Here is a 27,630-nt window from a genome sequence, read left to right on the forward strand (position 1 = left end):
CTGCCCTTGAGAGAACAGCTCTGAGAGAACTTGTGACTGACCCAAGGTCATGCCAGCAGCTGCATGTGGAGGAATGGGGAATCAAACCTGGTTCTCCCAGATTAGAGTCCGTGCTCCTAACCACTACCCCAAAATACATTGATGATGTCTGAACTTCAGTGCCTGTGACTTTTATTTTTGTAGTTAAACTGATAATGCAATTGAGAGGAGGTTGTTCCTCAACTTACCAGTATAGGGATTTGTACCTTGTTTGGGTGGGAGAAAAAAATCTTTGTTATATTCCATGTGGAACAGAAATTATCACATTTCTTGAAAGCAGTGTTGCAATTTAAGACATCTGTAGCTATATCAGTTACTTTTCCATGTCTCCTCTTTTTTTGAATCCCAAATTAATTGTTTACTTTGCCCTGAGTATACCTCATGCATAGTCATTTCTGTAGTGTTGCTGTGTCCACACAGAACTGTCCTTTGGGTACGGGGAGTAATTGGGGTGACCACTGTGGACCCTGTGGTTTGACAGAGCCGTTGATCCCCAGGGTGGTGGTGGGGTCTGAGCAGGGTTACTGCCCTGGAGGCTGGCAAGAGCCTTGGGACTAGAAGTGTGTGTTCCACAAACTTTCAGTCCCAAATACTGTTGATTGCCCGGGGAGTGAAGTCTTGCAAGGCCTGGGAAGGAGGCAGGTATCTTACTCAAGGCCCCACATCCCTCCACATATGCTGACTTTATTAGTAGCTCCAGAATATTGTCGTCTTAGGCCGTAATTCCCTTTCCTTTTTGACATGCATAAGGGTTAGTGTGGCACCAGTTTGTTTACTGCTGATTCCACTGACTAAAGCTCATGTCTAGAGAGTTAAAAGCGAGCAAGTCTAGCATCGCTTGCTATGCTAGTTGCTAGGTAGGTGAATTTGGAGACCTTGTTTTTGTGCGCTTCCGTTTCCACATAGGGGTTTTCACTTTTCCATTAGCAAAGCTGGTAAGATAAATAGATAACTGCAGAAGCAAAGCAGAGATGAGCAGCAGCTATTCTGGTGTTTGAGTCAGTCTTTTTAAAATTCTGGGTGTCCTTGGAACATCGAGCCTAGCATCTTAACCTTGAGGGGCCTAGTTTAGGAATTGGTTCCCGAATTGTTTTGTGGACCTTTTAATTGAATATTGAGGCATGAATGTGTTGCATGTGCATATATTTTTGGGTTCTCTCCCTCTCTTGATGAAGCAAGTGGCGGCGGCGTTGTGGGCCTAGTTTAGGAATTGGTTCCCGAATTGTTTTGTGGACCTTTTAATTGAATATTGAGGCATGAATGTGTTGCATGTGCATATATTTTTGGGTTCTCTCCCTCTCTTGATGAAGCAAGTGGCGGCGGCGTTGTCGGTGCTTCTGTTTCCACACCTCCCTCTTCCCCATGCAACAGTTAAAACATGTTTATTTGAAAGATGTTTTTGGTCTCCATGTTTTCCCTTCTGACTGAGAATATCATTATTCTATGTGTGTGTGTGTGTGTGTGTGTGTGTGTATTCCCTACTGTCCCATCTCTTTTTAAAATGTGCCTGTTTGTGTCCGTAGCTTGCCGGGTTGCTGCAGTACATATACCCCTTATTGCCAGAGCTCATGCATTCCAGTCTCATCCTCTTCTTTTTGTCACCCCAGCCTGGCTATTCCTTTTCTCCAGCCTCCTGTTTTCTGTAAATAAAGGGCCAAGATCTTCCCAGCACAGATCTGTTTGCTCTCTGCCTCCCGCCCTCTTTCTCTGATGCGGCATTGGTCTACAGAGGGAGGGAGGCATGAATGGCTGCCTCCTGTGCGCATGCGTGCACAGCTCTTTTCTGCAACCAGCTCCTTCTGCTTAGATTTCCAGGAGGTTGTCCTTGTCAGTCAAGCAGACTGTGATGCTAGCTTGGCATGCAAGCCAGTGTGGTGGTGGGGTGATGAGGGCATCCCTGGCCTTTGTCTGTCCCTTCCTGATCCTGTCCGGTCTTTCAGTGATGTGCATTCTAAGCCCTTCAAGCTGCAGAGTGGCATTTGTGCTCTCTGTTGTGCCTAGCTTAGAAAGAGGGAGAACCTGGCACAATGAAAAGATGCTTAGTCTCCTTCCCTGCCCTCCCGGTTTCTAGTGTCTGTAAAATGCGATCTGTGGTCTGTTAGAAAGCTTATTGTTTGGGGCTGGAGGTGGGAAAAACAAAATTCCTCTTTGGAATGCAGCCTGCGCTGGAAATACAACAAGTGAGTCCAGCTTGCTGATTTTATCGGAGTACCTGATCAGTTTGCAGGCTCAGAACACATCACACTGCTGTTTTCAGTCTGCTTGTTTTGTTTCTGCAATATAAGACCCTGTCTTCCCAAAGAAAAATGTACCAAAGAAATGTACTGAACTCAGAACTTCACAGGACCTGGCATTAGTCTGGAACTTTTATCTCTAGCACTCTGCTTGTTGTGGTGAAGAAATATCCAGGGGAAATGGTAGCTCCTTATTTCTGTACATATTATTCACATTACTGTGGTGTCTCCTCCTGCCTCAGGCAAGACACACATGCGTACCTTTTTTCTGCAATGAAATACCTTTCGGTTCAGCTGCCTGATGGAAGATTTCTGTGTAAGTTGAAGTCTCATGTGCTCCTACAGCAAAATAAGTTAGCCTTAAGAAAAGGTTTATTGGGTTGTGCGAGTCTGTGTGTGCTTGGAGAACAGGATGTTGTCTCAGGCCTGTACACATGGAGGTAGAAATGATGAAACCGTGGCAGTAAAGAGCAGCTGAATGAAGAAATAATAGATTTGGGTGGGTAGCTGTATTGGTTTGAAGCACCTTTAAGACCAACGTTTTATGCTGGGTATGAGCTTTTGTGTGCATGCACACCTCTTCAGATAAAATTTCGTTCATCTTAAAGGTGCCACTGGACTCAAACTTTGTTAAGAAATAATAGTCACCCTTGATGGGGGACACCCTCAGGGCGCCCCCCCCCCATTGTGGACACTGAAAACAATAAGGTCTTGGGCAAGGAACATATACGTCCCTCCTGCTTGCATTGGTTTTGATTACTGCAGCTTTCCCCACACAAGGGCCCACACCTACAGCCACAGCTGAAGCTAATTTTCAGGACCAGTGGTCTAATCGCACAGTTACTGAAATGTGAGGCAGGCCTCACAACACTGAGAAAGCATGGACAGTGGCTGTGACCGGTGTAGCCATTCACCTTTTTTTTTTTTAAGTCTCAGTTGGACCAGGAAGTGGAACGGTGCCTGTTGTCACACTCAGTACTGTGTAAACAGATCTGTGGATTATGTACCCCTTAGATTGTTTAGAGAGCAGGGGACCTATGACGCTTTTAACAAGTGGGTACGATTATCAGTTCCTATTGAAGGTGATGCTTTTGTTTTTAAATTAGCAAATTGTAGGACTTGGCATGCTGGTTCCCACCAGTGACATGACACTTCAGACATGGATCATGGAGCCCCATTTAAAATGACACAGATCTTGCACAACCGTCTGGCAGACTTCTGGGCATGATGTCATCTTTTTTAATCTAAGCCCTACATGGCCGGCTAAAGCAAATGGGATCTTCTGTTTTAAGAAACAGGGAAGTTTTGATTCACAGCAAATGACATCTTTGGCATGAAAACAATGATGGTTTATACCTATATAAGTTTAGTATACATTTTATATATAAATATACACATGAAATATATGTCTGCACAGACTTTCGAACACATGTATAAAAGACATATTCATATTTGCACAATGTTGCAAGTGAGTTGCTAGCTTTTTAAGAGGATGCCCTTGCTCTGGAGAAAAATGTGCCACATTTCTAGATGTCAATGGCAAAGGCATCTAGGAAGATTCTGTGTATTTCTTTTCATTTTTCATGATTTTCCAAGCACCATAAACTGCATTCACTTTATAGGACTTTCATTCTCTCCGTCAGGTCTTCAGCTCAGTCCAAAACCTGTTTATGTCAAAACAAGTCCCACAAGGTTTAGTGGGACATGCTATCTGGAAAGTATGTTTAGGATTAAAGACTTCAACTCTCCAAGTGGAGTGTGTTGCTATGTAATCTCCTCCCCCACCCCAAGAAATTTCCTTGTAAGTAAGATGTCTTGTTGCAAGAAGATGTGGTGTTAATTATTTGTTTTCTGAAGGATATAGCAGTTCCGGGTAAAGACCTAGGAGAAATATTTTCCTTTAGCCCACAACCTATATTCCTTTGAGATTTGAAATTGTCTACTCTGGAAAAGCTTGCATATGTTCCCCCTCCCCCCCCCCACTCACATCAGTTGCTTCAGCTACTCCTGTTTCTGAAAATATTGCTGCCTTTGTGTATAATGAGGTATTACACTGCTGTATGTTCTGTGTCATCATGACTGTGAGGTTCTGCTGCTGATGGTTGAGTGATCCTGGGGCTAGAAGAATGGGAGAGCAAACACAGAGCACAGTTTAATCCCTGCATTTTATGCAATGCTGTAAGTACCAAAAGCTTCCACAATCATGTATCATGGGCTAGTATTCTCTCAGTGTTACAGACTGGGGTAAGTGCTGTGGTTGGGAAATGACAGCTTGTGTGAAGCTGTCTTGTGAAGTCACGGCTAAACAGAGATTAGAAGGGGGGGGACTTTATGGCATGCCCTTCAGAGCTTTGTGCTGACTTGATGGACAGTGCTTTCCGCACACTCGCCTGCGGTTTAAACAGTGAGAAGTTACAGCTAGTTTTAAAATAAAATGGGCGTGCCACAACATCTGACTGTTTTGATGTGCAGTTTATATTCTGGACAGGAGGCTACTCTTAGGACAGAACATGGGATCCCAGTCTGACAAGGATGTATTCTACCTCCCTGTCTGTTTAATCTGTATGCAAAACATGTCGTAAGGAAAACTGGATTAGATTTAGATGAAGGTGGAGTGAAAGTTGACAGAAGGAACATTAGCAATTTGAAATACGCAGATGACACCACATTACTAGTAATAGTTCGTAGATTGTCAGAGCACCGAATTTTATTATGTATATAACAGTGTTTTATTGTTTTAAAATGTTTAAATTTGGCATTGCCGCTTGTCAGCCGCCCTGAGCCGTTTGGGTAGGGTGGGATATAAATCCCAAATAAATAAATTTTAAAAAATTACTTGCAGAAAATAGTGAAGACTTAAAAGCAACTACTGATGAAGTTTAAAGAGGAAAGTCCCAAAGTAGGGTTACAGCTGAACATTGAGAAGACAATAGTCAGGACTTACTGGGGAATTACACAACTTTAAGGTTGATGATGAAAAAATTGAAATTCTTAAAAAAAAATTCTATTTTTTGGCTCCATCATCAACCAAAAGGCAGAGTTTGCAAACAAGAAATTAGAAGGAGATTGAGACTGGGAAGGGCATCCACGAAGGAGCCAGAGAAGATCTGTAAGTGTAAGGATATGTAGCTGGTGACCAAGATCAAGATAATTCATACTATACTATTCCCCGTTACTATGAATATGCAAGTTAGAGAATGAAGAAAGCTGAAAGGAAGAAAGATTTATTTGAAATGTGGTGTTGGAGAAGAGTTTTACAGGTACCATGGACCTCCAGAAAGACAAATAAGTGGGTTCTAGATCAAATCAAGCCTGGACTCTCCTTAAAAAGTAGAATGAATAACCTGAGGCTATCGTACTTTGGTCATATTGTGAGACGACACAATGCACTGGTTATATTTATTTATTTATTATTTATTTAGGCATTTTTACCCCGCCCTCCGCACAAGCGGGCTCAGGGTGGCTTACAAGGGGCATGAGCCCATACATAAAACCAGATAAAACAGTAAAATTATGAATACTAATAACAATAACAGTAATAAAGTGCTTTCTGTAAACAAGGCGGTCTTGAGTGGTTTTGATGGCGTCCTCAATCCTCCCCATTGGGGTGGCACTGTCCAGCAGATAGTTCGAGCCAATTCCACATTGTCAGTGCCATGCAATTTATGGCGGAACTTCCAAGGGTGATTCCTAGTCCCGATGGTATTGCCACCATTGTTGGTGGTGGCAGCGACGGCCCCTATGCGAAAGCCTGGCGGAAGAGCTCCGTCTTGCAGGCCCAGCGGAACTGCATAAGGTCCCGCAGGGCCCTGATCTCCTCCGGCAGCTCGTTCCACCAGGTAGGGGCCGCCACTGAAAAGGATCTAGCCCTGGTCGCAGCAAGCTTTACCTCCCAGGGGCCTGGGATCACCAGGCGGTGTTGGGTCCCCGACCGAAGTGCTCTTGGGGGTATATATGGGGAAAGGCGGTCCCTCAGGTAAGTTGGACCCTGGCCATGTAGGGCTTTATAGAATCATAGCATTAAAAGGGACCTCCAGGGTCATCCAGTTCAACCCCCTGCACAATGCAGGAAATTCACAAATACCTCCCCCCACATACCCCCAGTGACCCCTGTTCCACACCCAGAAGATGACAAAGAAAAGAAAAAAAAAACCTCCAGGATCTCCAGCCAACTGTCAGGAAGTTCTTCCTGAAGTTTAGCTGAAGATTCTTCTGATTGAATTTCAACCCATTGGTTCTGGTCTGACCTTCTGGGGCAACAGAAAACAACTCTGTACCACCCTCTCTAGGACAGCCCTTCAAGTACGATAATGCTAGGAAAAGCTGAAGGCAGCAGGGAAAAACTCATCCAAGGAAGCCACAGCCCACAGCTGGCAAGACCCTGAGCAAGGCCGATAATGATAGGATGCTTTAGAGGTCATTTGGAAGTCACAACCAACTTACAACAACCCTGTGGGGTTTTCATGGCAAGAGATATTCAGAGGTGGTTTGCCATTGCCTGGCTCTGCATATTGATCCTGGATTTCCTTGGTGGTCTCCCATCCAAGAGCTAACCAGGGCCACGCAGCTTGGAAAAAAACTGGTATTTTTCAGATCTGGATATCAGGGAGCAGAAAAACATAGGTGTTCCTGGTTTTCTAACTTTTTTCCCCTGCGGGTGGTAGTGGTGGTTCATGCTTTCTCCAGGGCAAAGAATAGCCAGACACAAGAGCCAGGAAAGCAACCCTTGCCAAAAATCCTCTCTAAGCAAACAGAACCAACAACCCAAAGGTACCAATACAGAACCAGAGAGTCCTGGCTGAACTGAGGGAAAATGTGGCAAGTGCAACACAGCAAATGTACAACCTGAGAAGCCAACCCAATGTTAAACTAGAGAATCATCTAAACTAAACCAAATAGGACCACTGTTGCAAGTACAACAAATGTAAACTCTGAGAACATGAGCCAATATACAACCTGAGAATCAAAGGCCATGTGGAAGCCCAGACTCCATTGTAAAAAGCCACCCCAACAAGAAGGGGCTAGCACAAAGAAGACAATGTTGCAAGACCAACAAAACCAATTTAAACGGACAGAATCAAAGTGAAACTAACAGGGCAAACTGCTACCAAGCCCTGGGAAGACAAAGGCACACCAGATAAATAAAGAACAAACATTCATGGGAGCCTTAAAATGCCAGCATTTCTGGTTATTACAGATTATTTCTGGGATTTGAGGGGACCCATTTCCCAGTATCCCCCAAAATCCTGGGTACCGTCCAGTGACTTGAATATATCCTGAAATTACCGATATGATATTTATATATTTATATATATATATATATATGGACTGGATATATCTGAATGCTCATCTTTGATGGTAAGCAAGCAGGAAAACTCAGTTGCATGAGTTGCAAATTAGGGATGACTTTGGAAATTACCACCACCCTCACCCTGTGTTTCAGTGTGTTGTCTCAGTTCATTGCTGGTCTGTTGCATTCTCCCATTTTTCAGTTCTTCAGGAGTGGAAGTCATGTAATCCACTTAGTTCGTGAATCTACTGTTTTTGTTTTTTCCTGTAGCTGAACTCAAGTTCCAGAACACAGATGAGGGTTGTTTCTCTCTCTCTCCCCCCCCCCCCTTTCCTGGCTTTGCCTTCTGACCGAAGAGACATTAACCATTTCATGCTTGTTCCTCATGCATTCTGAAGGGAAAGGAACTTTATGGAAAATATAATCTTCCATTCTTCCATCTCAGGAATCCTCTGCCTCCTCATCTCTTTCTTCTGCATGTGCAGATCCAGTCTTAGATGTCACATTCCTTAAATGGTGTGGAAAAGCTCATCTGTAATTTAATATTATGAATAGGAATTTTTCTTTCATTTTGTAGTAGAGCTGTGATTCCCAGAGATTTTGACTGCCATTGGAGATAATAACCCTATGGCTGCCATAATTTGTATCTTAAAGCAAATATTTAAAACAATGCTGAGTCAATAAATCGGTATTTATAAAAATACAGCATGATCCTAATATAGTGGAGATGCTCTAAATTGATAGTAGTGTATGTATTCTACTTATGCAGCACCCTGGGTTTAATCCCTGGTGTCTCTAAATGGGAACTGGGGATAGTGTTTGGCCAGTTTCTGTGACCCAGGGAATCCCGGAGTTGCCAGTTCACAAGCCATTTCTTTGATGACTATTGTTGAGACAAGCAATATGTCTGGCTGGCTACAAGGCAATCCAGTATTCTTATAAAGAGCAAAGGGATGTGCTAGAAATAATTGAAGAGAGATTTATTTGGTAGTAATTTCAGAACATTAGTAGTGGTTTGAAAAAAGTACGTTGGTTGAAAATAAGTCTGTACTAGAAACTACTAAATGCTATTGCTTCTTTGTTTTTATGAGTCATAAAAATATGTCAGTTTTCAGTTAGGGTCATGAAAGCTTCTGTCTTTTTGTTTTGATCCTGCATCTTGATGAACAGCATCTGCTGGACAAAGTCTGCATTTGATTGGCTCTCCTTTTTTTGATCACATTCTTTTTCGACGTCTGTCTTTCTTTTCCAAGCATGATAAACACTATAGGTGTTTATCCCCCACCCCCAATGAAATCACCACAATCATAAAAACGGCGTAAGATCAGCACAATAAAATGGTGTTTCATGCTGTGCCTTAAGTTTTTTGGCATAAAAGATGTTTGCACCATTCTCTGGAAGCTTCCAGGTGACTCATCTAGGCAGGCCTTGTATTCAGAGTTTCATAATTATGACACCAGTACCAGGAAGGCTTTATTTCAGTATATAGTTAACCCCAATTATCATAATACCAGTCTCAGAAGATCTGCATGGGGAGGGGGAGCACATGTGGAAATGTGTGCATGTGTGGGGGGTTGCTCCCTTAGGAAACAGATTTTCATTGTTCTGTCAATGTCTGTAAACAACCATCAAAAGTTTTGAAGATTTTTTTCTGATGGTAACATAGTATATGGAACCTGGTATCTTGGGGGGTGAGTCTCTAGTGTACAATGTCAGTGTATGTGTTATGCTCTCATTCCTTGTTTTCTTTTGCTCCCCTCCTCTGCATTTTTAAAAATTTTTCATAAAATACCGGGTGTACTTGGCGTAACACAAATAATCGCAAGATATAGCTCCCAAACCTTGGTGTATTAGTCTCTCCCCTCCCCCCCCAATACTGTGCTGAATTTCTTCTTTTCCCTAGCAGACTGACTTACTTTTCTGTGTAAATCTTGAGGTGGAAAGACTTGATCGCCAGTCCTCCACCAGCTTTGATTTATTTGACTGGACAGGGAACAAGCTAGTATGCTGCTGGTAGCACTGACAGTGCACCTGGCTGAGTCATTGGAGAAAAGGGCATCTTGATTGCAACACAGGTTGAGGTATTCATGACTTTCTTCTACAAAACAAACCGCTGTTTTGGCTGGAGGCAAGCTAATTCTGTGGATGTTCTAGCTTAAACTGTGCCCAGCCAGGCTTAATGTGCCGCCACCTTGCTTTTGTGCAAGTCTCACTCTCTCTCTCCCCCCCCCCCCCCCCCCCCGGTTTGCAGTTTGTCCTTCACGTTTTTTTCTTTAAAGTCCGGTCGGTATTTGGTGCAATACAGTGGGTAGTCTTAGTACAGTGATTTAGGGACTGTGGGAAACAATTAAACATGAACTCATTAATTAGTGCTCTACTAAATGTTCTTCATCAAATGTTCTGGCATGCTGAGGAGGAGGTGCTTTTAGGCCTTCCCAGTCTGTTCTCTGAAAACTCCCTAAATGCTTGTTGGAACCTATTCACCGCCCCTCTCAACATTTCCTTTTGGTGCCATCTCTGTTGTTTGTTTTTCCAAAGTGCATCTCTTGCCAGCTGTCATCCCAGCCAATTGGGGATCACATAGCAGTGTCATAATAGTTTGTAGCCAATCAGACTTGGCTACTTGATCTTATCAGGTAAAAGATGAAAGCACTGCATCCCTTAGGGTATGTCTGGGAAGAAAGTGTGTTCCGCATTTCTGTTTGGTTGTTTTGTAGTTCAGGGGGGTTATTGCCATTTGAGGAAAGGTTTCAGGGATATTTTTTTTAAAATTGCTTAACCTGTCTTGCAGATCAAGCAATCAATTTATAATTACGGTCATAGGCCATATGCATATATATAATTACGGTCATAGATATCGCCGGGGGGGGCGGCGGCGTGGCTGTTTGCCCCGGAGTGAACTACCACGCGGCCACCAGATCAAACATCCTGCTGACGTCCCATGGTTCGAGGAGAGGGGCCGATACGTCAATCCTGCGGCGCAGCAAAGAAGCGGCGCGGCGGGAGTTGTGGTTTTTTTTGTAACTGAAGTGTGCGCATGCGCCGTTGTGTGCTTGTGCGCATCTCATGGAGACTTGAAAAACAAAACTTTTTCGCGACGGGACATGGGCGGCCGGCCGGATGCCACGAGCTACCACCGGAAACGCGATCAGACGCCCGCCCTTGCCCCGCGGTTTCAGGAAACTAGTACCTCGGAGGTACTAGTTTTTTACGGCGCATCTTCAGTGGGAAGCCTCGGGTTAGCCACGGGAGCTCTACACTTCCCAGATGTTGCGGTTTGATCGCACCCGGAAAATCCGCCTATCTTCCGTTTCTGTAGCGTGGCTAATGCTCCGTGTGACCGCAGCCTTACATCAGCAAACAATACAGTAAGAGACAAGTAAATAACAGGTTTAAAAAACCCAGTAAAATTATAAAATGAAATAACATCTAAAATTATCCACAGGAATCTAAAAAAAAAATTAAAATTCTGAAATGGTAAAAGTTAATATTAAGATCAAAGATTAAAATAAATCTAGGCCTATCCTTACTTCTTCAGGGATGTTGGTTCTCTAGAAGACATATTATTTTGTAGAAGTCTAAAAGGGAACAATGATCACACTTTCTATTGTGAGTTGACCAAAATAATAGTTATATAGGGATATTTGTAGGAAAAACCTCTGGTAAATTGGCTAGTGAAGCACTGAAATATTGAGGTGTTTGTTTTGCTTTCTAAGTAAGTGTCTTGTTATGGGGCTGAGTGGCGTGACCCATTGTATTTTTTAGGTTTGTATTATTCTGTTGTTGATTGTGTGGATGATTTTGTGGTAGAGGGAATATTTCTCTTTTGGTTGAGAAACACAAAGTCTATGTGGGAATATGAGTGGCTCTCAGATTGAAGCTATGTGTTCCTGTCATTTTTACAAAATCCTTTCTCATTTTTCAGGAGGCGGCGGTCAGAATGGCGATGGGCAGCAGACAGAGCAGCCATTGTGAGTCGCTGGAACTGGCTTCAGGCACATGTCTCGGATCTGGAGTACCGAATCCGGCAGCAAACAGATATTTACAAGCAGATTCGAGCGAACAAGGTAAGGAAGTAGAGGCCTTCCAGCCAGTGCTGCCCCAAATGCCTTCCCAAAATATCTTCTGTATCATAAGGAGCAGGCAGAGGTGTAGGTGTGGGTTGGTGCATGCTTGGGTCAGGATTTTTATAGCTCGATGTGACTGATCCTCTCTGTTGCCAGGACTATGCATATATCTTGTTAGAGGCACTGCAAGTCGGCAGCATTAGAAGCAATTTCATCGCTTGAGACCAAATTTCTCCCCTAAGCAGTTATCACTTTCTGACCAGTAAATATTTACCTTTTGTGTTCTTAAAGTACATAGTAGGTGAGATAGTGTTCATTGAGAATCAGTAGACCAATTCGCACCACACAGAGGATTTCTATGCCCAATCCTTGAGGTCAGATACTTGAAGAACTGTCTCGTCCCATACTGTCCACCCCACCTGCTAAGGTCTTCTCAAACCCCGCCATCCGAGGCATGGCTGATAGCAAACAGACGCAGGGCTTTTTCGGTAATGGCACCTTGCTGTAATAATGCGTTTTCCCTTGAGGCTCTCCAGGCACCTGCACCTGCACCTGCACAACTCTCTTTTAGGTGCCAGGCCAAAATGTCTTCTTTTAATGAAGGGGTTGATCTTTTGACACCAATTTTACAGTGTGCTTTGAGGAGGAGGAGGAGGAGCTTGGATTTATACCGGCCCTTCACTACCCAAGGGAGTCTCAGAGCGGCTTACAAACACCCTTCTCTTCCCCTCCCTACAACAGACACCCTGTGAGGTAGGCGGGGCTGAGAGAGCTCTGACAGAAACTGCTCTTTTTTCAAGAACAGCTGTACCAGAACTATGGCTTGCCCAAGGTCATCCAGCAGCTGCAAGTGGAGGAGTGGGGAATCAAACCCCATTCTCCCAGATTAGAGTCCGCGCACTTAACCACTACACCAAACTGGCTAGAGAACTCTTAAATTCATTTTAAGTTGCTCAGTGATTTATGTTTTTATGCTCTGCCTGGGGTTTTATTCTGTTTTGTGACCTGCCTCGGACAAGATCCATGGAGAGGCAGCAATAAAAGAAAATACTAAATAAAAAATAAATGAGCTGGGACATTGCATGGAGGAACTTATGCACAACCAGACATTTCATCCCAGACGCATCTTCAGTTGCTAAATGGTGATTACCAAATGAGGTGGCATGAAAAAAATTCACATTTGCATCAAAAGTATAGTTCTGACTGAGGTTTTGGAGAGAAAAAGTGTGAGAAAATCTCCATGTTCTTTACTCTCTCTCTTTATTGCCCCCAACTGTTTCCCCAATTTGAATACAGGAGCTAGGGAAGTGGAAATAGATAATGCATTATTTGGAAGGTTGAATCCAGCACTGTCTGGCTGTGAATGCTCTACATGCAACAAGCAAGCTTTGTTACCTCCTTCCACTTGTGGAGTCGTCGGCATAACCTCTTAGTGCTACATATATATAGCTGTATACAAGCAGATCTAACCATTTTTGTAGAGGACGAATCAGGAGAGCGGGGCCTACAGATGTATGCTCGTAGGTCTGATTTCTCACTAAACATGTTGTGCATGTTCCTGAATATTTATGTCTTCTTACATATAGAGGGACAGATTAGGGCTGGACATCAACTGATCAAAAAGAAATTTGATCATTTGAATGTTCAAATATTGTCAAATATTGGTCAAGTATTTTTGAAATGTTCACTTTTTACTCAGAACAACAAAAAGGTAGCTTAATCATCAAGATTAATCCTCACTGATTAAAAGTTAATTTCATTTTTCTGCAGTTAAAGAAATTGAATGATATGTTGTAACACTGTTAGGTCAGGTTCCTATAAAACGTGAGCAGTTCTCTGAATGGTTCATCTCCTTGGCTTTTATCGTGGAACACCAAGGTCAGACTACAGACTAACAAAAGCAATACATAAATAAAGCACCGTAACAGAAAACTGTTCAATGAAAGTCTTCTTGGAGATTCCTGCAGCAGCAGCAGCTGCTCAGTCAAAATTTTGCTGTGCCTCTCTGCCATTAATAGGCTCACTGGCTGATAAACTATCTTGTGCAGTTGTTGTGAGGATAAAAATGAGGGGTGTGAATCACATACACATTCCTGAGCTTTGAGAGTCAGTTTGGTGTAGTGGTTAAGTGCGCGGACTCTAATCTGGGAGAACTGGGTTTGATTCCCCACTCCTCCACTTGCACCTGCTGGATGACCTTGGGCAAGCCATGGTTCTGTCAGAGCTGTTCTTGAAAGAGCAGTTTCTGTCAAGAGCTCTCTCAGCCCCACCTACCTCACATGGTGTCTGTCGTGGGGAGGGGAAAGGAAAGGATGTTGTAAGCCGCTCCGTGACTCCGATTGAAGGGTGGGGTATAAATCCAATCTCTTCTCCTCTTCTTCTTTTTGGAAAGGGGGGGGGAATAAAGACGAATATTTGGCCATAGTAAAGTAATAATCAGTTGATCGGCATCTGTTGGTTAGAACTTGGGAGGGAGCACTGTGTTTTAAGTGCAGTTTTGATTTTTATTCTTTTGAGCCTTTAAGGGTACTTTTTTAAAAAAGCCTTTAACATGCATAGACCTGCTTGCACTATTGATTTCCAAATGGAACACTTTCTGTCCTTCAAACCACTCTGCCTTTGGTCTCTGTAATTTCTTATAGGGTGAGCTCCCTCCCCTGTTTCTCAGATTTCTTCCTGCACGCTAGTAATATGTCCCATCCAGATTATCTCTATATGGTCAGTACATTTGGATATTTGCTTTGAGGCTGTCCTTTTGAGTTCAGCAAGCCTTGGTTTCTTATAAATATGCATGGAATTGGACGCAGGAGCTGTAAGGAACATTGACATTCGCAGTGGAGAAGATGTTTATAATTCAGAAAGAGGACTTGCTTGCTTCCAACCATTGGGAAATTGAGATGCAGAGTGAAGCCCCCCCCCCTCTTCTACCTCACTGTCTTCCTTAGAGTTTACTCCTGTCCCTCGCTACTTCCTGCCTTCTCCTTTTTTGCTTCTTGTTGGATTTGTGCTATTTATCTACTTGCAATTTCTTGCTTTCAAACTGCTAGGTTGGCAGGAGTCAAAACCACTGGGGAAGTTTGGAAGCTATTTAAAACTACATTCCTAGAAGCTCAGAAAAAATATATACCGCAGGTTAGGAAAGGCACAGATAGGTATAGAAAAAAGCCTGCATGGTTAACAAACAAAGTAATGGAAGCTGTAAAAGGTAAGAAGGATTCTTTTAAGTGGTGGAAAGCTAGTCTCAGTGAGGTTGATAAAAGGGAACAAAGGCTGCGGCAAATAAAATGCAAGTCTGTGATCAAGGCAGGCAAAAAGGGAATATGAGGAGCATATAGCAAAAAACATAAGGACCAGCAATAGAACTTTCTTCAAATACATTAGAAGCAGGAAACCAGCCAGGGAGGCAGTGGGGCCCTTGGATGACCAATGGGTAAAAGGAGTTCTGAAGGATGATAGGGAAATGGCTGAAAAAGTTGGATGCATTTTTTGTCTCTGTTTTCACTGTGGAAGATGAGAAGTGCTTGCCCACTCCAGAACCGCTGATTCAGGAGGGGTGTTGAAAGACCTGAGTCAGATTGAGGTGACGAGAGAGGAGGTCCTACGACTGATAGACAACTTAAAAACTAAGAAATCACCAGGCCTGGATGGCATACATCCGAGAGTTCTGAAAGAACTCAGTGTGAACTTGTGGATCTCCTGACCATCGACAGTGAAAGGAGAAAAGCAGGTATATGAGAACCATTTGTGGAGACAGCAGAGAGGAGGCTTACTTAGTATTAATGCGGAATTGGTAAATCGTAAGATAACTGGGGGAGGCTTGAGAATTGTTTCTAAAGAACTCAACAGTTTGCTGAATAAGGGGTGGAGAAGTCTGTTACATAGAGAGAGAGATTTGTGTGGATGAAAGCTCAGACTCAGGAACTGGAGAAGGTGATCTATTGCGAAGTGAAAAGCAGAGAAATGAGGGTGTTCACTAGAGCAGTGTGTACAGATCCCTTCCAGTTCTGCATATTGGCAGTACTTGTAGACCCTATAGAGTTGAATGTTTCGGCAAGTGTGAGACAGTTGCCAGTCGTCTTAAGAGTCAAGGTAGTATTTTTCCAGACCCGGACCGAAGAGAACTATTTGGATTGGCTGGGGAAAGAATTGCATTGTTTCTGTCTAAATCTGATTCAGGACCAAAATTTTCTCCACCCCCAATGATATGGGTTTTGGTGGGAAATTTGAATTGGAAAATCTTCTGGTATACATTTAAATAAATAAAATATTTAAACAATGTCAACAAAAAGAACTCAAGTACATCGTGTACAAGCTTCTGAATGATATACTGGCACTGGAGTTTGTCCATGCTTCATATCTCACATTTAGCCCATATAACATGATTGACTCGCAGCACAACACTCTTTGACTATAGATGACAAACTGTATTTACACAAATGGAGATGGAAATTTTTCAATGGAAAAAGATAGCATCAGAAAACTACATGCCCCGGTCTCTGTTTGCCCCTAATACAGTGATCAGTTGAGGGCATAATCTATATCACAGAATTGTTATATATGAGCTAAGAATTGTGACAAAACGTGGTCATAGAGGAGGATTCAGGTTTTAATCATTCAGTTGGGATATTTACAATGTACCCAATGGTTTTGTTCCCGTGCCTCTCACTTTGTCCAGAGGAGTCCAGTGGTGCTGGATCCTGTTTCTGAGAGTAGCTGGTATATATGCATACCTCAAGTTGCCTTATTTTGGACAGACCATGGTTGGATCCAGCCAACTTACTTGGTAGATCTCATCCAATTCCTCCGCTTCTTATGGCCCCGTCTCAAGAAAATACTGTGATCCTCAGCATAATATTTTGAAGTGATCAGAGGGGACACTTCCTTTTTCACTTGTAGAAAAGATGTTTGGTCCCACCCCATCAGTCCATCTAACACTGCTCTCCAGCCTCCAAGGTCTTGTGCAGTATTCCCCCCCGCCCCCCGGCCTTTCTGAGCTCCTTTAACAAGAGATATCGTGGACTGATCTTGAAGCCTTCATGCAGTGTGAGCTCTACCTGTGAGCTTTGGCTTTTCCCTTGATAAGTGGAGTGGCAAAGGTAGTTGTCTGTAGGGGTCATTTCCTGCTGGAGCTCCCTGGAGCAGCGCTCTGGCAGTAAAGAGCCCAGGCCCTGCCCCCCAAAGGGGGGAATTAAATGCCTGGCTTCCCTGCCCAATCTTCTCCAGGTGCCCCGCAGGCGCGGGGCACCTGGAGAAGATTGAGCAGGGAAGCCAGGCATGATTGCCCGCCTCCCCTTCCTTTTAATCCCTTCTCTCTTTGCCTTCCCCCCCCGCCTTGGCAGGCCTGCTGGGAAAGGGGAGGCTTTTGAAGATGCCTCTCCCCCCCCCTTTTTGCTTCCCCTTCTGACACACTTCCGGTGATGTCAGGAGGCGTGGCATATGTTAATGAGTTATAGGTATGCTAATGGACCTCTTTTTCTACGAAATGACCCCTAAACTTGTCTGCGTCAGTGAAAATCAGCATGCTGGAAGCTGAATGGAAATGCAGCAGGCAAAACTTGGCTAGAGTAAGTGAACTGTTTTAGCTGATCCAAAGAGCAATATTGGGAGGAGATACCACCCTCTCCAAATCTCTGAGAGCAGAACTTGCTTCTTCTTGAGACTCATCATCACATAGAATAAAAAGTTCCATGTTTGAGAGAACAAGTTGGAATGTTGTGCGGTTAGTATTGTCAGAATAGAACTGACAGAGCCTTACTAAGGCTGTCCCAAAGGCTTGTTCATCTGTGCCCCCCCCCTCACCTTTGAGTGATGGATTCTTTGAAAGGGGGGTAGGGAAGCAAAGTAAGTGCCTTTTGTAATACTTTAAATGCAAATGAAAAAGGAAATATCCAGGGGTCATTTTGTAGAAAAAGAGGTGCAGGAGCTCATTAGCATAACTTATTTGCATATGCCACACCCCCTGACATCACTGGAAGTGTGTCAGAAGGCAACACCCACCGCTCAGGCTCCACTGGACTGTTTTGGATTGCTAGCTATTGGTGGGGGGGGACATGCAGATCTGCCCTCACAGAGGAGGGAGAGCTTGTACCCGAACAGAACCTGGTCTTAAAGGTGCCACTGGACTGTTTTGGACAGGGCGGGCTCTGCAACTTACCTGGCTGCTTCTTGCTCTGACTGAGGGCTGCTGGGAGCAGGGGGTGGGGCTTGTTGCATGTGCCCGCCCCCTGGGCTCTTTACTGCCAGAGCTCCACGCCTGTACGCTCCTGCAGGAAATGACCCCTGGAAATATCAAACCTAGCATATACAGATAACATTGTCACTGTTTTCTTGCTACAATGCAGAAAATGGAGGAACGAGAATAACAGAAGGGATCAATGTTGACATCATGGGATGGTTGGTTAAACATGAAGAACAGTCTTATAACATATATAGACCTTCCACGCACACACACAAACACCCCCAAACAATTTTCCACCTGCTGCTATTGATTTCATGTCAGAGTGGGAAAAATAAGTAGTAGACTACCATAATATTTGTGACCCAGGCAAACAACGCCGTCTGAAAAGTAATTTATCTTTTTCCAGTTTGGAGGAAAGCAAGTGTTGAAAAAGGAAAGGTGTCCTATGTCCTGGGGAGTTTAAATTGCAGGTTGAAAGTGAAACTTGTCCTGGTGTGTTCCGAGGTCATCCACCCTGCCTCCTTTTGTACAGTTATAGAGTGGAGTGGGGGGTAGATTCCAACAAGTATAGATTACCTTCTTTTCCTCCTCCTCCTCCTCCTTTTTTTTTTACGAAACTTTACTGCATGTGGCAGCCCCAGTGCAAATGTAGCTGCACCCTTGGCATTTAGAACCGCCTCTTGCAACATCCAAAAAACATGCAAGACACAGCTCACTTCACTTTATTCAGTGTCACAGGGGCTGAGAGAGAATGCTTGTATGTGGTTTTCCAGTATTTTAAGTCTACCGAAACAACTGCGTGTCTTACATGACTTAGAACAGAAGTGTCCTGGTTCCCGTGGAATACAAAAACAAAACAAAACCCAGCCCTTAAAACCCATAATCAGGGAGATGGGCTGTAGAGACCTCCAGCTGTCCCTTTGTCACAGAACCACTGCTTTGCGAAATCCACTCCAGTCCTGTTAACCGGAGGCTTGAAATTTGATCTGTGACTGTCCCTGCCATAGAAAGTATGCCTTTTGCACAACCAGAGGGGGTGTGGTGTGGTATGGTGGGAGACACTCCAAGAAAGAAAAGTCCTGATAGATTGTGACTGGTAACAATTCTTTTCCAGTTTTCATGACTTTATCTAACTGGCAGAAGAACTGGAACCAAGCTGGGAACAAAAGCAGGAAATGTTGCTTTGGTGAAATATTCAGTATGTGTGTGTGTTCATCTAGCATGACTGGTTGCAAATCAGTTGTAAACCGAGCTCAGAACAGGAAGAGGGGAGATGAAAACATCCTCTGCCAAAGAGGATTTTGGACTACTAAGATTTCTTTTGCGTTTGAAAATATATTCCCAGATATACTACCACACTGTATACTGAAAGATCACCAGTTTACATTTGTTACACTTTTATCTTGTTCTGGAGTATAACTCCTCTGTTGAATTGGGAGAGGGGTGGGTGATCTATTGTGTGGAATTCATTCTCTGTGATGGCTCTTGGCTGTGATTTTGCTAGAAAAAGAACCTGCTGTTGTTTTTTTCTCCTGTCTTGCACTTTCTGCGGTATAAACATTCGATTAGAAAACCTGGACATTACATATTCTTCTGCTTTAAAAAGAGAAGGGCAGATCTGCTAGCTATGTTCTGCGATCACCCCCCCCCCCAATCTTTCAGTGTGGTTGCTATTTTATCGCACAGATTTTAATCATGCCAGTGAAGCATAGATTTATCCTCACTTGCATAGTTTATCCTCACTGGCAAGGATCAGCTACCTTAGTCTCAATTCTGCTGTGTATACAAAGGGAAATATTGGTGGGTTCGTCTTGCAGGGTTGTAGAACAAATGGAATTTTGAACATACGCAGTGCTCTAGAAACTCTCACATAGTTGCACACATGGGTTTGTGTTGCTGTCTGGCTAGAATGCTAGCTGCTAGTTGGTAAACCTCTGAGGATTTAGTGAGAGGTTTAAAAATGCCCCCGTTTTCATTTTTGTGCTCACTGGGATGCATTGGTTTATATATACACCAAGGCCATAACCATATCATGGTCTACTTTATCAGGAAAGATCTCTCTCTCCTCCAGTCTAAAAGAGAGAGGGACACTGCTGTCCTAAGATTTTTCTTTGAAATAAAACCCATTGAATAGACTATATTCTGAGTAAACCCGCGTAAGATTGCACTGGAAAATGCTTCAGAAACCTACCAGCTAAAGGCTGTTAAGCTGGTTAAGTGTTGTCACTTTTAAAAATACAGTTCCTAGTGATTGAAAACTTCTTGTGTGTGAGAACATAACATTTAATAAAAGCTATTGCTCTTGGAAGGAAAGGCCATTCTTTAATCTGGAATGTAGAATACTCCTATTACCATAATGGATTAAAGCAAAAGTGTCCTCAGAATGTACAAGTTCAAGTGACACAAGAGTTGTGGATGAACCAGTTTTAAAAGATGCTTTGACACTGATTTCAGCTCAGCACACTCTGCTTCAGTTGTTTGTAGTCCTTATTGTTAGAAAGAATCCTATGGTGGTTTTAATTGAAAAGATGAACATTTTAAAGTATTCCCCGTCTTTTCCTTGTAGCTCATCCCACCTTACAATTGCAGGGTCCAAAAACATACAAAACACAATGAAACCACATTCCTCCCTTCCCCCTCACCTCAAGAAAATGATTGCCTCGTGAAGACTTGATGTAATGAAGCTAGTGAGGATCTCCTCTCTTGGGTTTTTAGTCAGTAGTGGGTTTCTATACTTTGTCCCGTATATGTAGTCCCCCTTCCCTTTTTCTGTGATAGTTTTTGTAGTTTGAAAAAAAATAATTAAAAAATCCCATCCGGGGGCTCAAAAAAAAAAAGATTGCCTCTTAAAATACAACTAACACTGTATTAAGGTTATGTCACCGTTGTGGATCACAAACACAATATATTGAACGTATTGACCAACTGAGCAAATGTTGCCTGTCTTAGGAGAAGTAAAAGGAAATTTCTCTCCATCTTTTCTGAGTTTTCTGAGTGGAGCAACAAGGTTTGTCTTTGCAAGTTACCATATTTTGTTGAGAGAGAGAGAGAGAGATAGCAATCATACTACAGTGAATAAGGGAGACTTGATTACAAGAAGAAAGTGGAGAATCAGTGAGGTCTGTGGGCTTCGCAGATGCAGGGCGGAGCAGAGCAGGCCAGAGGGGCATGCAAAAGGTTTAGTCATCCTCCGAAGACCTGTCATATGAAGTGCTGCTAACTTCCCTTTCCCTGTGCCTTTCAGGGCCTGATACTCCTTGGCGAGGCACCTCCCTCTGAACCCACCTTAGGTGACTCATCCCACACCCTCAGTGCTACTGACATCAAGTTGGAGCCTGGGACTGAGAGACTGGTAAGCATTGAGGGTGGAGCAACTTCTTTTTTATTATTCCTTCCATTTTCCTCCACTCTGCTGATGTTATATTCTACTGTGCTGTCTTCAGTCTATTTGTTTACCTCCAGGAGACCCTCCTGTGTATACTAAATACAGTAATGCAGAGTAAAACTGTTCTGCAAGAAAACGGACTCATTGTGGTATTTCAGAATAACGAATACAGTTTCTGCTTACTGCCTTCGTGCCAGTGTTCAGAAAGTCCCAAGTTTGTGTTCTCTCGATTCTCGATATAAAGAACTCCAGGAACACCCAAAATAAAGGGTGCAAATGGCCAAACCCCTTGTGAAACAGTATACAGGCTCCCACCTGAAGGCGTGGATAAGGCTAAGCGGGACTTATGCCTGATTGAACATTGTCGTTCAAAGTAGATGACACTGGACTTCTTGCCTCAAGGGTTTGACTCTGTCGTAACTTAAGGAAGTTTTACATGCTTCCCGATCCAGGAAGAATGCTACAAACCCCATGAGGATACCAGGATGTACAGTTGAATCTATCTCGTACATTGTTTATCCTGTCCTTGCTCTGGGTGACATATATAGTTCTTACCAGTGTTCCCTCTAAACTGTGCGTGTGAGCGGCCACTCATTAACACAGGAAGCCCTGCTCCGTGGCAATCACGGAGCCACGCAGGGTCTTGCACTGCCCATTGCCCATTTGGAGATTACAGCAGTTACATTCTGCTCAGGATGTGAACTGCTCCACTCAGTAGGGGGAAAAAAATAAGAGGGAACACAGAAGAAGAGAAGAGATTGGATTTATACCCCACCCTTCACTACCCAGTTTACAATCTCTTTTCCCTTCCCCTCCCCACAACAGACAACCTGTGAGGTAGGTGGGGCTGAGAGAGCTCTTTCGAGAGCTGCTCGTGAGAGAACAGCTCTGAAATAACTTGTAACTGGCCCAAGGTCACACCAGCAGCTGCATGTAGAGGAGTGGGGAATCTTGCCCGGTTCTCCCAGGTTAGAGTCCACACTCATAACCACTACACCAAACTGGCTCTTGCTGGCTCAAACTTGTTTTTTTACATCCCCATTTTATCAGTACAACAAACCCTGTAAGGTAGTTGAGTTTGAGTCTGACTTGCCCAGATTCACCCAGTGAGCTTCATGGCAGAGTGTAAATTTAAAACCAGGTCTCTGAAATCCTCGCCCAATACTCTAACCACTATACACTCATGTACACAGACCCCTGGTTGGTAGCTTGCCAGTTGGCTATCTTCCCCAGCTCCTGTTGTGTGGCTATTGCCAGGTTTTTGAGTACAACTCTGTCTTTAGATCAAGGCAAGTGACTTATAGGTCAGCGCTGATTGCCAGAGCACTGCTGCAAATGCTAAAAATATATACAGGGCAGACGGCAAAACTACGTTAGTTGGTGCTGGACATAATCCACTGTATTCTTAATCTAAAATTGTTGCCTTCATCTTTGACCGACATGAATCTGTCCTCGAAACATATTGAGAGGTGGACTTCGATATCTCAAAACACTGAAGAGAAACAAAGCAAGATACTTACTGCATAAAAATATAAGGTGCTGCTCAGTTGGATTATGCGTCCATCTAGCCCCGTTCTGCCTCCGTTAGTTATCACAAACTCTCTGGAGTCTCAGAGGCCATACTACCTGGCCTCATTTGACTGGAGACACCACAAATTAAGGTGAACAGCATAACACATTATTTAATTATCTGAGATAAAAAGGAAAATCATATTCCACAGATAAAAATAGGTACACTTGTGGGCGTGAGTGAGTGAGGCTGGGGTGGAGTCAGTCAGCCTATCGGCACAGCCTGGTAGGTGGAAGAAACATCATCTAGATTTAGATTTGTCATGAGTAGAAAATGGGAAGTGAAAGCGCATGGCTTCAGACGACAAAAAGCAGTGTTGCAAGCCACAAATTACCTGGCAGTCAAATATATATAATGCACTTATTATTACTATTGTTGTTGTTTATTAAACTTTTATATTTGCAAATGAAGGGAAGGGGCTTAGAAATCCAGCACTGACACACACACACACACCCCAACTGCAAACAAGTTTCAACCACAGATCACGTACAGTTTGTCCTCTTCCATACAAGAACTGCCTCCTCATTTTCCCTCTCACTTTCTATCCAGCAGCTTATCATAAAAACTCCCTTTGCTTGCCCTCTCAATTCTCCCCCCACCTCTCTTGTTCTAGGTAAGCGTGCTTTTTAAAAAAACGGCCCCCACCCCCACCTTGTGCCAATGTCTTAGCAGGTTCTTGGCCCTCAAAGCCATCTTTCTGTGCCAGGGCCAAGTCCTGAAACTTGGAAAGAAAAATTCCTCTGACATTTACAGAGTGCCTCTTAGTCTTCATTGGACAACTGCAGTGTGTCGCCTCCCCATATTGTAAGAATTTAGGAGCAGTTGATTCTCTTATTGTACTTAAGTAGAATTTTCAGTGTAAGAGCAGAACCTACAGTCCTCTCCCTCCGCCCAAAAGTCTCTTCCCTGTTTCTGTTCTCTGCCACCTTCCACTTTGCCCTGTTTTAGCTGCTCAGTTCACAAAATAAAGATGACTTACATTTTTTTTTATTAAACGTGTATCTTATTTCACTGTGCAATTTCATTTTAAATGTTCATTCTAATGCAGTTTAAATTAAGGAAGTGGGTGGAAAGCTGAAGCAAGCACTTTGCGTGTCCAAACTCCTCCCCAGCGCCAGTGGCTTTTCTCAATATCAGTGGATTAGGAAAGGTGCTGATTTGCATGTAGCAATTTTTGGGGGAAAGATTCAGGATGACGAAGCACCAGCAGTGAAAGATTTTGGCATCACCATTATATTTAATGGACATAAAAATAATACATCTTCGGTAGATGGGATGTGCATTGTAGCCTTGAGCTGCCATGGATATATGATACAGTGACATCGAAATGGTAGTGGAGCAACTGCTTCAAAATTGGAACATTGGCATGGGGGGTTTTTCCATGGGGGAGGGCTGTGAAGGAATTGTCCTTCCCTGGCTGAATTGGAACAGTTGGGGTGTATAAAATCATTCAGTTAAATTAAGCTTCCCATTTTGCGTTTCATGCACTTTCTGCATCAGAGTGCATATTAATTGTTGACGCAACAATGTGAAACAGTTTGGTTTGTGTGGGTAATGAAGTACTTGGCCTACCCGAGAACATAATCCACAACCTCTGGTCCTGCAGCTAACATTCCACTTTCACTATATGATTGAATCTGCTTGAAAGTAAAGGGATGCTGTAATTAATGGCTATTTCTGTTTGTATTCACACGGAAGGACACTAAGCACAGTTCCTTGAAGACAAGGGCCAAAGCCACAGTACAGAGTTAGGTGTTTTGGACTGTGAGCCAAGTACCCAGAACTTTCCAAAAGCAAGGAAGATACTCATTGCTGAGCAGTATCCTACCACTCTGTGTGTGGAGGGTGTCATGTCCCATGTTCTCTCCCATTGCCGCTGCTCTTTCTGACCCCTGGAACGATCATTTCTAAGGCCATGGGATCCATGCTGAGGAAGAGCCACGCAGGTCAAGACACTGAAGAAGGGAAAGAATAAAGAGCTGAAATTGCTCCTCCTCCTTTTTCCACATGTGCAGCTTTGTGCTGATTAGAAGGCAGCAGTTCCACCCCCTTGAATTTGGGAGAACTCTGTGTGCCTTATGGTATATGTGGATGGTAGAATACTACTCACTGTTCCTGAATTAGATGGAAAGTAGATGTTGTTTGGATGACAGATATTCATGTTGTTGTTGTTCAGTCGCACAGTCGAGTCCGACTCTTCGCGACCCCTTCATAATTCCCCCCAGATAATGAACGTCCTATTTATACTGTTGGCCTTGAAATATCATTTGCCTTTAATATATAAAGTATTCAAATAAAAAAGACAAACATTAATTAATTACGATAGCACATATGAGCAATAGTATCCAAAGTCCCAGTCTTAACATAGAAAAATCTCATATCTTCATTTAGATGCCCTTCAAGCCAATGTCTTTTTAACAGAACTGAAGCGTTTAGTTAGGGCTGCCAGCCTCCAGGTGGGGCCTGGAAATCTCCCATTTTTACAACTGATCTCCAGCTGACAGAGATCAGCTCCCCTGGAGAAAATGGCTGCTTTGAAGGGTGGAGTCTATTGCATTGTACCATGCTGAGGCCCCTCACCTCCCCAAACCCCGCCCTCTCCTGGATCCACCCCCAAAGTCCCCAGGTATTTTCCAACCCAGAGTTGGCAACCCTATGTTTAGTGGAGCTGAAAAGCAATTCAAGTGCACTCATTTACATATGTAGAGTTTGAAAATATGAGAAAATGCTTACACGGAAGAGTAATGTCCCCCCCCCCCCCCCCCGCCCCCACGAGAAAGAAGAGGTGTACAACTTTTTGACTAGTTTCCTGGTCTATGTTTTGTCCAGGAACTCACCAGGTGTGTTAGCCTTGATACGTTACACAAGCAGCAATACCTTTTAATAAAATTAATGCCGTGTGAACTCTCATAAGCAAGCAATAGATTATGAGGTGTAAAGAACTAATCATTAAAAAAGACAAACCTGCCCGGCTACCTAAGCTCTCTTGAAGAGCTCTTGTGATGCTTCTCTGAAGGCTAAGGGAATTGCTGTTGGGGCTTTGAAGTCACCAAACCATGTTTCAGCCTGATGAACGCCCTGTTGCTTGGAAGCAAAACACGAGTTTAAATGCCCCGTCTCCTGGTTCCAGATAATTCCAGTGCCACAGTTTACCAGCAGAGGTGTTTTTGCCATCTAGGAGTACTGTAACGCTTGACACACTTTCCCCCTCATCACTGCAGGGCACTTCAGTCTCTCAGCCGCCTGAGAACTTTTGTACGTCTGTTGGCAATATCCAAGAGTCCCTACCTGCCAAAACCTGTGGAGTGCCGAGGCCGGTCAATGGCGTCATAAACACGTAAGGATCTTACAGATGTCCCTCTTGGGACAAAAGACATGTTGTGGAATGACTTCTCTGAAAGTGTACTTTCAACAAGATCCTAAATATACTGTGACTTATACCTCTGTGCAAATGCTGCTGTTCCAGTGCTTGTAGGATTTTTATGCGTGAGCTTCTTTCTTTACAAGAAGTCTTAAATGTCTAGAGAAGAGGTGAGTGTGTAGGACTTAAGGGTACAGGAAGGCAGAATGAGGCAGAGGTTGGTTAATGAGAAAAAATTGGGTAGAAGTGGGTTTGGTGGGAAAAGGTGAGGTAGTGATAATCCAAACAAGGATTTTATGTTAGGGTTGCCAAACCCTCCCGGGGGGAGGTTCTACCCGCCGGCGGCCAGATGGCGAGCGGGGGAAGCCCAACACCCACAGCCACCCCTCTCTCTCCCTTTAAGTGTGTGGAACCCGTGTTTCCTCCCAAGCCCGATCTCAGCTTGAGATCAGGCTTGCAGGAAAATGCCAGCTTCGTGCACTTAAATGGGAAACACGGCTGCTCTTAAAGGGGAAACGCCAGCTCCTTTAAGTGCAGGGAACTGCCGTTTCTGGAGATCTGGCGCGCGGGTGAGTGGGGGTGTGTGTGGACGTCCCCAATGTGACGTCATCACGTCAGGTATGCCCCGCCCCCTCCAGGAACGCCCCCAAAGTCCCCCGCTGGTGGTGGAAGATGGACTTGGCAACCCTATTTTATGTTCAGGTGGGGGTAGTCGTATTGATCTGAAGCAGAAGAACAAACTTTGTTGATCTTAAAGGTGGCACTGGACTGAAGAGATTTTATACGTTTGTGAGGAATTTGGAAGATTTGGGGGAAACCAGGTTAGTGGGAGAGTGTTCTAGGCAGAACATGGCAGAAAGTGTAAAACAAAAGCAAGGAAAGAGAACAAAAAGGGTAGGGAATGTGATGCAGTGAACGTTTTCCAGCAAGAAGCTGAAGGCAGGAAGGGCAAGCTAGAGAATGAGGGTAAAAGGAACTGAGGAGCCATAACTCGTGAGGTGTAGAAAACCTGCCTGTTCTGTATGTTATTGGACCTGGTTTTAAATGTCATTTGCATGCACGACTCTGTTAGGCTGCCTTGGGCAAAATGGCAACACTTTGGTAAGTTCAGCTCTCACAGGGCGGTTGTGAGCGAGAGCACAACAAAAATGGCTAATAAAATGTCTGTTCTTGGGCAGTCTACAGCCCGGCTTGACAGAGCATGCTCAGGGAGACGGCTCAGATGCAGAGGAGTTGCTGCGTAAAAAACAGAGGCTAAACCTGGTCCCTTTGCCTCCTGATGGAACCTGTGTAGCAGCCCGCACCCGCCCTGTCCTCAGCTGCAAGAAACGACGGCTCGTTCGGCCCAGCACCCTGGTACCACTCTCCAAAAAGGTCAGTTGGTCGTTTCTGCATTTTGTTGGATAATGGGAATTGTTTTATTGGTAATAAAGACGGGCAGAGGGGGAAGTGATGAACGAAAGCAGAACTACTGGGTGAAAGTAGACTGGATTTTCCCTCCCTTTT

The 27,630-nt window shown here is 43.9% G+C and overlaps 1 protein-coding gene across 1 annotated transcript in view; it reads left to right on the forward strand.

The window, feature by feature from the left end:
* Nucleotides 1-11,488: 11,488 nt before the first annotated feature.
* KANSL1 (KAT8 regulatory NSL complex subunit 1) overlaps nt 11,489-27,630 on the forward strand; it is a gene marked incomplete at its 5' end in the record, with an annotated part of 50,840 nt that continues 34,698 nt past the window's right edge. The window contains 4 exons of the mRNA XM_015418277.1: nt 11,489-11,630; nt 21,053-21,160; nt 25,985-26,100; nt 27,303-27,498. Of these exons, the coding sequence (XP_015273763.1) occupies nt 11,489-11,630; nt 21,053-21,160; nt 25,985-26,100; nt 27,303-27,498 (562 nt within the window). The remainder of the gene's footprint in view (nt 11,631-21,052; nt 21,161-25,984; nt 26,101-27,302; nt 27,499-27,630) is intronic.

This window comes from Gekko japonicus, unplaced genomic scaffold (genome assembly GCF_001447785.1).
Source record: "Gekko japonicus isolate JY-2015 unplaced genomic scaffold, Gekko_japonicus_V1.1 scaffold4075, whole genome shotgun sequence".
Taxonomy (NCBI): Eukaryota; Metazoa; Chordata; class Lepidosauria; order Squamata; family Gekkonidae; genus Gekko; species Gekko japonicus.